The sequence below is a fragment of the Manis javanica genome, chromosome 2, assembly GCF_040802235.1.
Source record: "Manis javanica isolate MJ-LG chromosome 2, MJ_LKY, whole genome shotgun sequence".
NCBI classification, from domain to species: domain Eukaryota; kingdom Metazoa; phylum Chordata; class Mammalia; order Pholidota; family Manidae; genus Manis; species Manis javanica.
Genome location: NC_133157.1, coordinates 159,077,704 through 159,094,218, shown reverse-complemented (window position 1 = coordinate 159,094,218; position 16,515 = coordinate 159,077,704). Strand labels below are relative to the sequence as shown.

Below are 16,515 nucleotides of genomic sequence, written 5' to 3'. Positions count from 1 at the left end.
TACTTATTTAGTAAAAGAAGAAATATACCAAATAGAATTCCTAGTAGCCCAAATCGAACCAGAATTTTTATATGTTCTCATGTTCCATAAAAATAGAAGTTTATGCTAAGTCAGGTATTTATCCTAAATATATAGAGGGGAATCATACTGTGATTTATAAACAGGAGTCCGTGGTAAAGATTTATCAGCACATGAAAGAATAATTTCCAAAGAAGCATACAGTACAGAAGGGCTAGTGCTTAACTTCTGAGAGGGAAAGAGCAAGTGTAGTGTATTACAGGTCACACACACAGAACTCTACTCCCAAGTAATTTACAAATATTAGGATAATAGGAAATTACAATAACAACTGAGTATGTATTCAGCATTTTTTAATAGGCATTTTATTTGTGATTTTGAACTTTAATGTTTTTCAATGCAGAATAAAAATTAGGTTTAAAAAGGAGTAATGGTAAAATTATCTCAAAACCAGTGGTAGGATTGCTTTCAATGGTATTTTTAGTAAGAAAAGTAGAGATTGAAACCCCACCAGTTATTGCAAAATTTTGCCATCAAATTAGATAAAATTTGGGGATCAATGCAAAGAACTCAGGGGTTTTCCTTTTAGGCAAAAATGGCAGTCATAGGAAGAGATGACTGGTATCTCATTTAGCAGAGTTAATAATGTTCTTTCAGACAAAATGAATTCATCAGAACGAAAACTTTATATAAGACCTCAAATTAACTTCTAAAAGTCAGCTTTAATTTCTTCATCTTTATTGTGGAAAATCTCTAGATGACCCAAAAATTCACAATGAAGCCTATAGGAGATAAGCAAGAAATTTTTTTGTCCATCACAACAGCTTCACCTTTAAATAACATTAAGTTTAACCTTCCTTTTTACATGAAAAGAAACTTTGCAAAAAATGCATAAATACTTCCCTCTAAGGAGAAAAAAGTTTCATGACATTTAAGTTTTTGGTTGTATATATTCACAGTGAAAATACAGACTTTGTATTTGTTTGTTAGATTTAATATTTCACAGTTTGTTTAGTGGGTGCTAAAGAAGCATTGAAATGACATCCTTTGAATAAGGCTGGCCTGATTTCATTCTGTCAGATGCAAACTAGAGATTGTAGTGTGAAATACAAATACAAAGCCAACATTTGTTTAAGCAAACAAGCAATTTGTTGGTGCATATATCTGATCCTCGTTTGAAAGAGAGGCAGGCCCTGCTCTGCCATTCCCATTTGAAGACTATCAACTGTCCCTTTGTCCATTAAAATAACCCTGTTGGCTTAGAATAGGGCTTGGAACACCGGCTTCTTCTCTAAGAAGCAACAATGGCTGCTTTAACCGCTGGGATGTGCTGACTGTGTAGCTGCCTCGGGAGCCCAAACTGTCATGCCATGGGAAAGATAATAGATAGATAAAGGTATTCTGTTACCTTTATCCTACTTCTTCTCTAGGAAAGTACTTTTTGAACATTAAATGCCTGGGTAAGGCAGGCACAATCCCTCGGTAATGCCCCAAATAACCTGACATTTATTTCAGAAACAGTTTTATGAGAACATTTCAGTTAAATGCATTTAGGCTTTGGGGTCTTTAATTCAAATAGAATTCCCAACTTGAAAATGAAGGGATAAACTTCCCCAAAACTAATTCATTATTTTTATCCTTCTCAATAGCCATTGGATCAGGTATATCCAATGAAGTTTGATATATCATGAAACATTTTTCAATCAAGGTAAAATACATTGCCAGAATCACATGCTTTTGCTTAGTCTCAGTTGTAGGGGGGAAAAAAGTACTAGTGCAAAACAATATTTTCCCCCCAAATGCTATACTGTATTTGACTAAGTCCTACTTTTTAATATATGAATCCTTGGGGAAAAAGTACTAAAATTGTCAGTTACCAAGGGACAGGATACCACATGGATAATTAATGTACAATTGGTCATTTATTGTGCTGTTCCACATACGACTCAAATGCCACACAAACACTCTTCTAGTTGCACCATGTAGGACAGAGATGAATCAGAAGCATGAAGAAAGCATTTTATATAAAAAGTTCAAGTACTCAGTTACTCAAACTTTACATTTTTTAAATTTATTTTTGCTCATTAGGAAAGGAAAGCTGTTTTGAGAGGATAATTCAAAGGTTTGGAAGAAAAGTGGTGTATGTTGTTATAGGAGATGGTGTAGAAGAAGAACAAGGAGCAAAGAAGGTGAGTGTTCCTAAAAGATGCATCTCGTGCTGTTTTTCCCAGTCCTCAAAATTCTTGTAACTGAATCATTTAAACGAGTTCCATTTCTCTGAACCAGATTATGAATGTGATCAGAACCATAAGCACTGAAAAAGGGCAGAATAGAATTAAATAAATGTGAGTAATCTTTTTATAAAGAGTGACATACACGAGCTCAAGGGTCATGGCAGGTTGGTCTTCATAGAAAGTTGACTTGGGAAGCAGAAAAGAAGGCTTAGTGCTGCAGGCATCGTGTGGACCAGAGAGAACACAGATGCTGCGCTCAAGCCTGCGTGCCCCTTTCCGTGCCGTCACCGACAATGCCAGGGGGCTACAGCCTTGTTACCTGAGCCTGGATGCTGCCTAAGAAACCTTCAGAGATCCCTTCGAAGGGACTCTACCAGATGGACAGAGCTGGCTTGCAAACTGTTTGCTTCCCTGGAGTGTGGGGTCGCCTTTTTCTTACGCGGTCAGCGCCGTGCCTCTCTTGGGACCCTCAGGAGGAAAAGAGAAGGAAACGAGTGGACCCAGCTATGGATCCCTCAGCCTCCCAGTTTGCCCATCAGACTTTATATTCTTCTGCATGCCTGCAAGTGTAAGTCTGTCATTTCCCTTAGCCAAAGCTTTCTCATCAATGTATTTTTTTACTTTTTAAAAAGGTGAAGGACGAGGCTACCAATTTCTCTGGCCTGGCACCCAGGCAGGCTCTTCAAAATCCAGGGACAACCTGCCTTTCCAGTCCCCTCGGCTCCCGCTCCTTACAGGGCAGTCCTGCCAGCCTGCGGTCCCTCCTTTGGCTGCCCTGAGCACCTCTCTTGCTGTTGCTTGGAATGACCTTTTTTGCCCCAGTGCCCTACTGTCCTTGTCTTTGTCAGTTTTCAAAATCCAGTTCATGTAGCACCTTTTCTACTTTGCCTCTTTGTAAGAGCTCACTTACAGTTGAGCTCACTTAAACTTAATTGGAGAAACTGTTGTAAATAGCTTGGATTCTTGAGCCAGTCAGCCTCGATTTGAATTATCACTCTGCTGCTTACCACTTCTGTGACTATGAGTAAGTTACTTAATCCTTCCCTTGTCTATAAATGGGGATAATAATAGCACCTGGCTCATTGGCAGTTTTTAAGGATTAGATTTAGTCAAGACATGTAAAATCCATAGAGCAGAGCCTGATACATGTAAAGTGTGCAACAAATGGTAGCCATTGTTATTGTTTGTGTATGTGCCTGTTTCCACAGTAAAATGTGAGTTCCAGAGAAGAAGGGATCTTATTTTGCATAGTTTGTTGTTTGAGACTTCAATTTTTTTTTACAACTCTAAATCATGGCATAGTCATACTTGATAAATATTTCTTAAATTGAGCATCAAATATTTTATGAGATTAAACAGTAGAATAGGTTTCCCTTCCCTACACACTCAGTCATAGAAATTACTGTATATTTCCATAAAGGATGCAACAGTTCAGCTCTCACCAAATACTTCAGCATGTACAAGAAATGGCATAAAGTCAACAGAACACAGATGCAGTATTAAGCGTCTATGTGGCCAGCCTTCTTAGTCTAACGGTGATTTCATTCACCTTCAGTGCCTCTGAATTCCAACAGAAGCTGACCCTAATTCTAAATAGATTAATTCACTTATACCCATAGCATTACAATGTACCCAGGAAAACAAGCTTCCCAAGTGTGAATGGTGCTCGTGGAAACCCACACATGCTTCAGATTCAGTAGAGCTTGATGCTAAGAACAGTTTGCTATTTAAGCCGTGGTTCTGACATTCTAGCTTCACCAGTGGCCGACCGCCATTGTCATAAGTACATCCGTTAGTCCTTTGGGCTGTCTTCATAAAATGAAATCTTTTCCAGGCTTAATCATAATACCCCAAATTCAACCTTGGAGCACTAGGTTGGCTTCCAGACTCAAGTCTTTTTCCTGAGAAAGCCTCTGGAATTCCCATGCCATTCCTGAACAGGACTAGTGGCTAGGGGAACATGGAATAGATCTGGGCCTCTGAGCAGTGTGGAATTGGTGAAGAGCAGCATTTTATGCCTATGTGGCCTAGGACCAAAGGGGTATATCTGCCCTCCAGACTGGTCTTTCTCCCTCTAGGATTCACTAAAAAGTTTTAATTTTAGGAGAAAATTGCCAAAATGTGGCTTTCTAGCTTTGTGGTAGACACACGGATGCTTATGAAAGGTATGACCTAAAATGCAAAGAAACACAAGTGAAATCCTTTGGGCCCTGTTAAAGTTTCTGTGGGTGAATTTCTTCCTAAATTTTTTGGAGAAGTGTGTTTCTTAGGTGTTTGGCATGGGTGACTACAACATGGAAAATATAAAGAAATTTTAGGTTTGATGATAGAATTGAAAAGAACAATAGGACTAAGATTATTTGCTCTCTTTGAAGAAGAGTTAAAATTGTTCCCACTATTTATCCTTGGACATATCAGTCTTTTTATTTGGAACATACACATCCCTATACCAAAAGAATTAGGCAGCTGACTGCAAAGAACATCCTCTTTGAATTTTTTGATGGTGACTGAGGATTCCTCGCTTCAACCTGCTGTTTTGATTTTGTGAGATGAGTGTATGTGATAAGGGTCTGGTAGTATGTGTTATGAACAAGCCCTGCACCTTGAGACCTATCAGTGTAGGAACTCTGACAAAACTGACTAGGAGTTATAAGCCTGTTTGTTTATGTGTGTATGTAAAGTAGATTTTTCAGAAGGTTCAGATTCCTAATAATCTCACGTGAGAGTCAGATGTCATCAGTCTATCTTCCAGAGTGAGAACCTGACCATTCCTTTCCTATATTCTATCTAGCTTTTTTTAGGTTAATTATTATTTAAGTAGTACTACTTGGTACATGAGTTAAGAGACAAAGATTTAATAATCCACAATAGAAAATGTGTACCTTACAAGTGGAGTTCTGCACAGAAATAAAGAATATTTAACTTAGTAGAATTCATTTAGAGGGAAAAGACTATAATTCAACAGTATCCATTTAAAAAATTGTATATATAAGCTCAAGCTGAATGAATAGATGGTTATCCATGCTATAGGATTAATTATCATAATGGTAGGAAACAAGAATTTCTATCAATTATAAAGCCCTTACGATGTCCCAGATCCTCTTTTAGAAATTTCCTATCCATTATCTCCTTAAATCCTCACAATTCTGTGAGGAAGAAGTCCTTACCCCCATTGTATAGATGAGAATACTGAGGGATAGGAAGATGAATAATTTGGCCAATATCACATAGCTGGAAAGTGGCCAAACTGGGACTTGAAGCCACTTACATCTGTGAGATTTAGCACAAAGTCCCTTGATATAAACCTTATTTACATGTCTTAAATATTACAATATAATAAAAAATATTAAAAATGAATAAAAAATACAAAAAAGAATTTTTATGCTTACTTTTAAAATTATTAGAATAAAGTGTGCAGTATTTCTTTTGGTAGGTAGGTATAACTATGTCAGAATCTTCTATCCCCTAATTTTACATTCGTAATTAAAATTTTCTAAATCATTATTTCATGAGCATTTTACATGATTAAATAAAATAGTGAACTAGTGAAGTTCTGCAAATTTGAGCACTAAAATGTTCTGCAAAATCAAACTATTTTGCATTTATTTTAATTGATTTTAATCATTTAGCTTATCTCTCTTAGTTTCCACAGTCCTTCTAAAAAATCTAGTACAGTGCTCAAGCTTTTTTCACTCTAAAGATGTCTTTTATCTCCCTCAATAACGTTCTTTTGCTGGAGGCAGTTATTTTTTAAGCCCAGGAATGAAATGAGCAAGCATGCAGCCTACTGCCTGTTTTCTTAGGTCAGCCGGAGTCCCCCTGCCGTCCTCGTTCTCATTGCCAATGTAGTGCCAGGGCTTTCGTCGGGAAGTTTACCGAATTCTGTAATTCACATCATTAAAAAACACCTCTTGAAAGAGGAAAAAGCCAGAAATATCTTTATTTAGAAGAACAACATTATTCTAAAACGATCTCTTGTAAGTTTTCTGTGAGGACCTCTTTGTTCTGAAAGACCAAATGTGGAAAGTCATCTAGGTATGGATATCTTTCTTTGAAATATGTCTTTTGTTGTCAAAATGTGCCGGGCTTTCTGTTGGAGCATAGATTCTTTGTTTCCTTAATACACAGACCTCGAGTGAAAGAAAGTGGGCATGTATGTGATAAAACAAAATCAAGAGGTAAGTAACTCCTGCACACTGACAGCAGTTTTCATTTCTAGAGTGAAAGTGGCCTTGTTTTATATCTCTACCACTACTTACTTTATTTACTTTTCAGAGGACTACTTAAAATAAATCTCTTGTGAAAACAAGGGGGGATGGAGTATGGTAAGCATCCATTATTCTGCATGTTGACAAAGGCTTCATCAAAAAAAAATGCCCATTTTATACATGCACTCCAAAACTTGCTGAAATCTAAGATGAAGCTGAGAACTTGATTAACTGTGCTTGAATCTGAGCTTATTCAGGAGAAAACTAAGTGCTGCCTTTGTTTTTATTGCAATATTTTGCTTTTAGATTTCTTTGAGAAATAGGGATTACTAACAAAAAGTATAGTGAATTTTATTATTCTAATGCCATTTACATTCATTTCATACTTAATGAGCCCATACTATATGCCAGATCTTGACCTGGATTTCATCTTCATGCTTAAAGAACTCACTTCTGTCTAGAGGGGAAGCAGATATACATGTTAAGAAAGGAGCAGTGCTATGCAGTTTCATGAGTTCTCTAGAGATAAGATATGCATATGAAAGCACAGATGTGTTCTTTTTTTTTTTTTAATACAGTGGTAACTATACACTTTCTTCTGTACCTGCTTTTGTCACTTAATGTATCCTGGCGGTTAACTCATATCAGTACATAGAGTTCTGTGTTGTTCTTTCTTTTAAATGGACATATTGGTATTCTGTTACATGGATGTGCTATAATTTAACAGTTCCCCTAGGGCTGAACATTTAGATGGTTTCCAGTATTTACTATTTTAAACAGTTCTGCAGTGAATGGTCTTTATGTGGTTTGGGCATGAGCAAATATGCAATGAGGGGATTCCTAGGAGTACAATCCCTGGGCCAAAGGTTATACACTTCTATGTTTTTGAAACTTACTAGTACCTTTTCTATAATTCAGCAAAATTCAATTTACATGTGAGTCTCCATGCATCAGCTATGTATACTTTTGATTTTATGCACAACCAGAAGGAACAAATACAAAATACTAGATGAGGAAAGCTGGCATAAAGGGACTTGGCGTTTTGCACATGTGGACCAGAGGAACAGAAAGGATATGTCATTTTACTTGAACATGTGCTCCTTCCCAAGATTTAGGCCTTCAGACCCATTTGTGTCAGTATATGCCTACTCTTGATAAGGTAGTCATACACACGTCACAGGTCAGCTGTCATTTGCTACAGTTGCAGTTAGTGCTGTTGTTAGTCCCATGGCTCTAGTTACCTGATGACAAAATAACTCCAGTTAGGTATCCAAGATCATCCCAGCTGAATAGCAGCAAATGAACCAAACCAGTTCACCCGCTCAAATTTGCTCTGGTGTTCTCTGCCTCCTACCTGTCGCCCAGTCGCACAGTGACTCTTCACAGTGTTCCTCCCACCCGCTGCTCCCACTCCTTCTCCACTGTCTCTCTGCCACCAGCCAGCCATGAAGCCATCATTCCCTTAGCGCCACACTAAACTGCTTAACACATGTCCTTCCTGGTTAGATATTCCAGGTGCTTCTTACTTACTAGTCTTTAACATGAACACATCATTCGAGCCCTGTCACCTCCCTACTAAATGCTCTGTGCGTCCCACCTATCAACCTTGTCGTGTACCATCTCCTGACTCTGAGTTCCATCCGTTTCCCATCTACCTCACCAACTTTGCCCATTCTTCAAATTCAAGGCAGGCTCAGCTCACCCTCTCCAGCTGACAACTGAGGTCTCCTCTCTCTCAATCTATTTTTATTATTTGTTTCATTGAGATATCATTGACATACAGCACCGTACAAGGTCAAAGTGTGCAGCATAATGATTTGACTTAGATATATTGTAGCTTGATTGCCACAATAAGTTTAGTTAACACCCATCATTTCCTATAAAGTTTTTTTCCTTGTGATAAGACCTCTTAGGATATATTCTCTTGACTCTCAAATCATACAGTAGTATTATAGTCATCAAGTTGTATATTACATCCCTAGTATTTATAACTGGAAGTTTATATCTTTAAATCACCTTCATCCAGTTCCCTCTCACCTCTGGTAACCACAAATCTGATCTCTTTTTCTTTGAGTTTGGATTTCTTTTATTTATAGATTCTATGTACAAGTGAAATCATACAGTATTTATCTTTCTCCATCTAACTTATTTCACTTAACATAACACCCTCAAGGTCTATCCGTGTTGTCGCAAATGATGGGATTTTTCTTTTTATGGCTGAATAACATTCTGTTATGTATGTTGTTCATTCATCTGTTGATAGACACAGGTTGTTCCTATGTCTTAGCAATTGTAAATTGTGTCAATATGAACATGTGGACACAGGTATCTCTTCAATATAGTATTGTTTCCTTTGATATATACCCACAGGTGAGATTTTCGGATCATGCAGTACTACTTTCTTTCATAGTGGCTGTACCAATTTACACTCCCACCAACAGTGCACAAGTGTTCCTTTTTCTCTATATCCTCATCAACATTTGTTGTCTTATTTTTTTGAAGATAGCCATTCTAACAGGTGTGGTGATATCTCATTGGCTTTAATTGCTACTCATTGCATTTCTGTGATTAGTGATGTTGAGTAGCTTCTCATGTGTTTGTTGGCTGTCTGTATATCTTCTTTAAAAAATGTCTATTCAGGTCCTGTGCCCTTTTTTAAGTTAGATTATTTGTTGTTATGTTATTGATTTGTATGAGTTTACATATTGTTTATATCAACCCTTCTCATCATATAGTTTGCAACTATTTTTTCTTATTCCATTGGTTGTATATTCATTTTGTTGATCATTTCCTTTGCTGTGCAGAGCTTTTTTTGTTTTGTTTGATGTTGTCCCACTTACTTTTTATTTTGTTGCTTGTGTTTTGGAGGCCTTATCCAAAATAGTCATCACCAAGACCCATGCCAAGGAGCTTTCTTCCTATGTTTTCTTCTGGACTTTTATTGCTTCCAGTCTTACATTTAAGTCTTTAATCTATTTTGAGTTAATTTTGTGAGTAGTATAATTTAAGGGTCTAGTTTCATTCTTTTATATCAGATTATCCAATTATCTCAGCATCATTTATTGAAGAGACCGTCTTTTCTCCACTGAGTATTCTTGGCTCCCTTATCAAATATTGGTTGACCATAAATATACATGGGTTTATTTTGGGGCTATCAATTCTGTTTTCATATATCTTTTATGCCAGTACTATACTAGTTTTGTTACCTGTATGAATATATATATCTAGTTAGAACTAATTTTATAATATAGCTTGAAATCAGAAAGTATGATGCTTCCCACTTTGTTCTTTCAGGATTTCTTTGGCCATTCTGGGCCTTTTATTTTTTAAAAAGTCATTGGAATCTTGATGGGGATTGTATTCAGTATATAGATGGCTTTGGGTAGTATGGACGTTTTGATTCTTCCCATCCATTAATATGGGATAGCTTTCCATTTATGTGTATATTCTTCAGTTTCTTTCACTAATGTCTTGCAGTTTTCAGTGTAGACATCTTTTACCTCCTTGATTAAATTTATTCCTAAGTATTTTATCATTTTTTTTTCATATAATTTATTGTTAGGAATGCTACTGTTTTCTGTTACTTTTGAATTCTGCAACTTTGCTGAATTCATTGATCTAACAATTTTTTGGTGGAGTTCTTAGGATTTTATATGTATTAAGCTATGTCTAATTTTATATGTATTAAGCCAATTCTGGTGCCTTTTCTTTTTCTTGCCTGATTGCTCTGGATAAGTTTTTATTTTGATTCTTAATCCTACACTGCTGGTTCTTGACAGTGGGGAATATGTCATAGACTTTGCTAACGCTAGAGGCAACCCTGCATCATTTCCCCCACACCCTCATTTTACAGATAAATAAACTGGGGCTCCAAAGAAACTCTGACATTAGTTGTATAATTTTGACTTATGACAGAGTTGAGAGTTTAACAACACAGGTTTCCTCATTCTGGCATCTGCTTTTCTTTTCCTCTTTTGCCCTCATTTCTCTGATACAAGAAATATTTGTTCCAGGCTAAACACTGATGCAGAAAAAAAATGGTTTGCTTAGCACCCACTTGTCTTGGGAAACTCTCAAATATCCATAAGATCTTCACATCAATATATATCTAGTTAGAACTAATATTGCAAAATAAATAGAACATGAATTTGAGTCTCCTATCCTTTTCCCTAGTCTCAGTTTTCATATAATTAGCCAATATTAACCATATGTTTCTCAGACAAGAAGGCCAGTGATTTCTGTAGAATAGAACTGCTGATTTAACAGAGATCAGCACCCTTCATGTTATAAAATGATGCTGAGGGTGGAATTGCTGTCCTTTTATGGGAGTGTCCACAGAGACCACCTGTTCTCTTTCACATACACCTAAAGATTGTCAGTTATCAGTGTAGAACCTTGTACATTTCTGCTCAAATGAATGACTATCATCATTGAAATAGAATGAGTTGTCTGCTGTATACCACAGGTATATTTTAATCATTTGAATTTATTTCAGGTTGTTGCTTGACCATGTTTTTATTAATACAATATATAGGAAGATGAAAGCCATTAATATTTTAGTGGCAGTAAACAAACCAATTCAGGGGTCTTTGTGGATAATCTCACCTTTCTATAATGTGTTTTGAGTATGGTTTAAAAGTAAAATAGTTTGAAACAGATGTGCTCCAGGTTGACATCAACTCCTGTACCTATAAAGATAAGATATGCAGCTATTGTGTGGTCCTTTCTTTACTATGGAATCAAATGCCCAATTAACTGTCTGAAGAATTAGCTGGATTTTTTTCAGTTTCCTTTTCAAGTTCTCTGCCACACATTGCATTCTATAGTATGTGCTGCTGAGTGCACTAATAGCTTTCACATTGGTACTGTTGTCTGTGAGAAATATCTGACTTCAAATAATCAGCATGCAAAAAATTTATACCTACTCTAAAAAAAAAATCATTCCACTTCTTGTACATGTATTAATGAAGATAGCCATCCAGAAATTTCTGGTGGCTATCGAGTGTTCAGCCTCCTGTGTTGTATCCTGAAATAATGATACATAAAGGCAGTGTAACTATTCAACAGCTCCCTTTATTCATCTGTTCATGGGACACAGCTTTGGGTAGGTGCCATGAGTCTCTAGCAAATGAAATATAAAAATAAATAGTTAATTAGAAGTAAAAAGGGATATTAGGTACCAAGTAGATGATGAAATATAAAAGAATGTTATGTACAGTTGAATACTTGAAAACATTTAAAATAATGAGTGAATGATGTTCCTTAAAAACATGTCAAAATGGACTTGAGATTCAGTAGTAAAATGAACAGGATGGTGAATGGTACATACTGTATATACACAATTTCAAATATGAGTGTCTTATATGAAATAGAGAAAAATATTTACAAAGGTTATCTAGGGAGTAGAATTAAAAGTGATTTGCATTTTTAACACAGTTCTACATTTTATAAATGTTTTATAATGCACATGAATTTCTAATTTCTATTATAATAAGGAAAAGAAAGCTTTTTAAATTGCATGTAACCAAGCAAACATTTTTTAAACCTGATCTATGTGTGATAGTCACTCAAATTTTTCAGTGTGCCTTACCCAACAGCATGGAAAGGAGGGTGTGTGTGTGTGTTTTAAGATGTGTTATGGTGCTGACAGTTTACATAGCTCATAAAAAAGCCATGAAGAATAGGCAGCATTACAGCTCCATTTGGGCTTCAGATTCGTGCCAAGGCTGGCATGAACCTTGGGTCCACTCCTTACCAGCTGCTATTTAAACTTCTTTGCTCCTTTTCTAAGCCTCAGATTTTTTATTGGTAAAATGATTATAATGCCTATCTATCTGTGAGGTTATAGAGTCCCACGTGAGAGTCTATGTGAAGTGCTTAGCTAGTACCTGATACTACACTCAAATCACTGATAGCTCATGATTAATAAGCCTTGTTTTATAATATAAATATATTTTAAATATATAATAATGAACTGTCATTTACAGGACTTACCAAGCCCTGACCATTTGGCTTCTGCAGCCAATCACATACTAACCATGTCTTTCACACACAGCTAGTATCCTAACAGTGAATTTCTCTTTTATCCTCTGCCCCCAAACACACACACTCCGATTAAAGTGTTCTTTTGAATGGTCATCATTTCATACTTAGCTCAGTTATTACCTCCTCTTGTCAGAAGCTTCCCTAGTTCCCCAGGCGAAGGGAATTAGCACCCCCTCCTCCTCCTATTATAACACACAGGTGAGCGCTCATGGTAATTGTACATTTCTGTTACCCACAGACTGAGAGGGCAGGCCATGGATGTCTTCTATACCATACCTGCAAACCCAAAAACTTCATGAATGAATGTAAAATAGTTGACAATTTCCCATTACATGTAGATAATCCCCATGCCAAACTCTATTAGTCTGAATTTTTTTAATTCCTTAGAACTATAATCGCAAATTACTTTTTGTGTAAAAAACAAACCTGGTTTTCTATAGGCTGAAAAAAAAATTTGTCCTCTGAAAAATAATCTTAAGAAAAAGATACTGCTGATTCATAAATACTATAGTACTTTTGAGCAGAAAAAGTTTATAATCATGTTTTCATCCTTCATGGAGGAGGTAACCTTTGTTTTTTTAAATCTCTGGTTGACATGTTTCGCAAACATTCTCTTCATTTAAAATAGATTTTCAGCTTAAACCACTACAACAAAAAAGCCCACCTTAGATGTTCATTTAACATTTACCCATATGATAAAACCATTTGAAAGTCAATGCAAAGAATGCCTGATAAACAAATGAGCAATCTTTGCTCATGTAAGAGGCAACTTTAAGTTTTAAAACATGTAAAAACTACCAGCTAAGGAAAACTGCTTAAATTTTTAGCATTAAAAATCTACTGGATACATAATTTGAAAGGCATTCAAGTCACAGTATAAATGCACTTATTATCCATCACCTTCTTAAAAGAAACAGATTCCAGATTACATTTTAAAATGTATTCTTAAGGGAGGATTAAGTTCGAATTTTTGTCTTAAACAGATGTGATGTTAAGATCTTAACTGGCAGTTTTCACAATTTTGAAAAAAGGGGATGAACATTGTAGAGGGTTTCAGAAGCAGGTTTGAGGGCTTGTGCTGGGAGCCTTCTCTGCCCTCACCGTGTGTCTGCCCCCCTTCTCAGCATGCTATGCCCTTCTGGAGGGTCTCCAGCCACTCGGACCTCATGGCCCTACATCATGCCTTGGAACTGGAGTACCTGTAACAGCCACATAGCACTTTGGAACCACACAACTGCCCTGTAACCAGGAACAAATCCCACAGGCCTCAGTCTCGTGTCAGCGCTGGCCTAGCAAATTGATTTCCAACACATTGATGCACACCTGCTGTCCGTCCTCTGCTCTGCCCTTGCAGTAAATGAAGGACCACATCTATTTCTTCAGCTGTTGACTCCAGTACTGTGAATCCAGTGAAAATAAGCCATGAGAATGTTCTAGCACAGCGTAATGTGTCTTTGCCACATTAACTGCATGGTTCAAACCTGTGAAGAAAGGACCTGCAAACGCTTAAGGTTTTAGCATCTTCAATGTGACATAAACGGCTTCTCCAATACAGCAAACCTGATTGCACAACAAAGACCGAAACATATTTCCCGAGTACCAGTGGGGGAATTTTCTTGTAAAGAAGTTTTACTTTTTGGCGTCTCATACCCAGGGTAATCTCTACATCTCTACTTATTTATGAAGACTTTTTTAAACAGCTTTATGAGGTATAATGCAAGTACCATACCATTCACTCAAACAGACTTTTTGACATCAATCAAATCATTGAAGGGACAATACTATAAGAAGTAAGTGATTAAAGGCCTTTGCCTCATGACACAGCAAGTACTTTAAATTTTAGCACATTGCAAAGTAGTTTAAAGTATGTCTAATTTAAACGTATAATATGTACATCACTGAGACAATCATGTACAGAAAGAATTTTTGGTGTAAATTTGTAATAATGGATGATTCTTTTACATATTGTTTAGGAAAATGATATTGAAAGGTAGCAATGCCTTGATAGTGAAATATGAGGCAGTATATGCACAAACTCGTGCAGTGCCTTACCAAAATACTGGGTATAAATATGTAGATAATGGGGTTTTTTTTAGACAATGTTGTCAAGACCAAAAGCATGGATGTCAATAGGATTTCATTTTTCAAATTTTTTCACCATCGGTTCTGTTTTTCTTTATGCTATCAGGAGGACTGCGGTAAAATAACAGTCTTAAATAATTTGGGAAAAAAAAGTCCTCTTACAACCTCATGTTTTCATTTTCAATTCTAATGTATTATATGTAACTACTTGAAAAAAATGATTATTCAAATGCTTCTTCCCACAGAGTGTAGACAATAGCTATATTTTATTAATAAAATGGTTCATGAGTTGGAGACTAGCCAAGGTTTCATGTACTTAGATTATAGTGTCTGCAATTTCTTGTTTAGATAAAAGAGGATTTACCACATCTGGAAATCAGCAAAACTTTACATTATTCCCTACATTCATGTTCCCTCTCTTTTCCTCCACATTCCCCTCAACCTCCTGCTCTCCCAGAAAAGTTCATTGCTGGCAGTGGACATGGCCCAGTTATCACCACCAAGGAAATAATGTTACTGTTCACCTACATAAATTGGGAAATAAAAATTGTTACCTTTGTTATACCATAAGACAGGTTCCCCAAAAGTGGTCAGTTTGGGCACCAGTTTCATTCGTCAGAAGCCTTCCATTGCCATGAAATTATGTTGTGGATGAACTGTCTTTGATACTGTGTTGGGGGAAAAAATACACCAGCTTTGATCTTAAGTAGCTAAAGAGCTACTCTATCCTTTTCTGAAGTTTCATGTTGCTGCTAGAATTAGTTATGAATTCTCCAAATTGTTCAACAATTGAATTTGTTCAATTTTTTTGCTTGAAGCAAACACAATCTGGCAATTTTTTAGCCTTTTCATTTTATGTTTTTGTACTCTGCAGATTGAAAAGACAAAGTTTATCTTGGCTTTACTGTATAAAGGTGTGTTGTGTCTGCAATTGTGTACAGAGGTTTTCTCCATTAATTTTGTGTTTAAATTAATAAAATTGATTTGTGAAGTACTGTAAGCTCCTTGAATGTATTTTCTTCTTTATCTTTTGGTTACAAGAAGTAACAAATTTTGTTTGCAATGCTTAGAGTCCAACAATAGGAAGTCGTTGTAAAACAATCGTAGTAATGGCTTTATCAGTCTTTGAGTGGACTGAACTAGAAGGATAGCAGCTGTTTGTTTGATCAATCTAAGAACAGAATGGAAAAGCCCTATACGTCCTCCAAAACTATATAAACTGGGCCCTCACTCAAATTTATCTATGACAGAACAGACTGTAGCATCAAGTATCTTGCATAGCAGAGTACAGATTAAGCCACTTAAATACCTGAGGGACAGCAGTACAAAACAGTTTCATCTATAAAGAACGCCCACAACATAGACCCCTAAGATTTGACCAGTTAATCATGGTAGAGCTATAAAACAGCACAACTTGCTTCCTCTTTGGATTTAATCCTAGGAACACAACATTCATACATGCAAACATGTGAAAATCAAACATGTAGTTGTACTCATTTATCAGGCCCATGATGTTCATTTTTCACATGTGCACACTGGGCCAAGCAGCATGAGGAATCAAGTGTCCGAGCATGCCAGACATCCAAGAATAAAAACAGTTTAGGGAAAGTCTTTTTTAAAGAAAGGCAGGGGTGGGGAGTGGAGGAATGTTTAAGATCTCAGGGAAAGAAAGAATGGAAAAGAGGCAAAATGGAGGGCATAACCTCAAAAAGTGAGTTTTCTAAAGTACCACATCTAACATGACACACCTCCTGGTCAAAATGTTTAAAGGCCCTCACCTTTGACTAGAGAGTAGAGTGAAGATTTCCCTACCTGGCATTGTAGAGTTTTCAAACATAGTCTCTACTGTCTTCCCAACAGTATCTCTCATTTCTACTAAAACAAACTTTCAGAACACCTTAAACACGCTCTGTAATGGACCAAACAGC

General features: G+C 36.5%; 1 protein-coding gene across 8 annotated transcripts in view; it reads left to right on the top strand.

The window, feature by feature from the left end:
- EYA1 (EYA transcriptional coactivator and phosphatase 1) overlaps positions 1 to 15,587 on the top strand; it is a 350,015-nt gene extending 334,428 nt beyond the window's left edge. For 3 of the 8 annotated variants that reach the window (XM_073229677.1, XM_073229683.1, XM_073229684.1), the window contains 2 exons: positions 2,107 to 2,207; positions 2,885 to 4,739. In XM_073229677.1, the coding sequence (XP_073085778.1) occupies positions 2,107 to 2,207; positions 2,885 to 3,031 (248 nt within the window). In that variant the 3' untranslated portion in view covers positions 3,032 to 4,739. Of the gene's footprint in view, positions 1 to 2,106; positions 2,208 to 2,884; positions 4,740 to 13,629 lie in introns of those variants that run through there. The other 5 variants (XM_073229676.1, XM_073229678.1, XM_073229682.1 and 2 more) reach the window with 2 other exon arrangements.
- Positions 15,588 to 16,515: the final 928 nt, after the last annotated feature.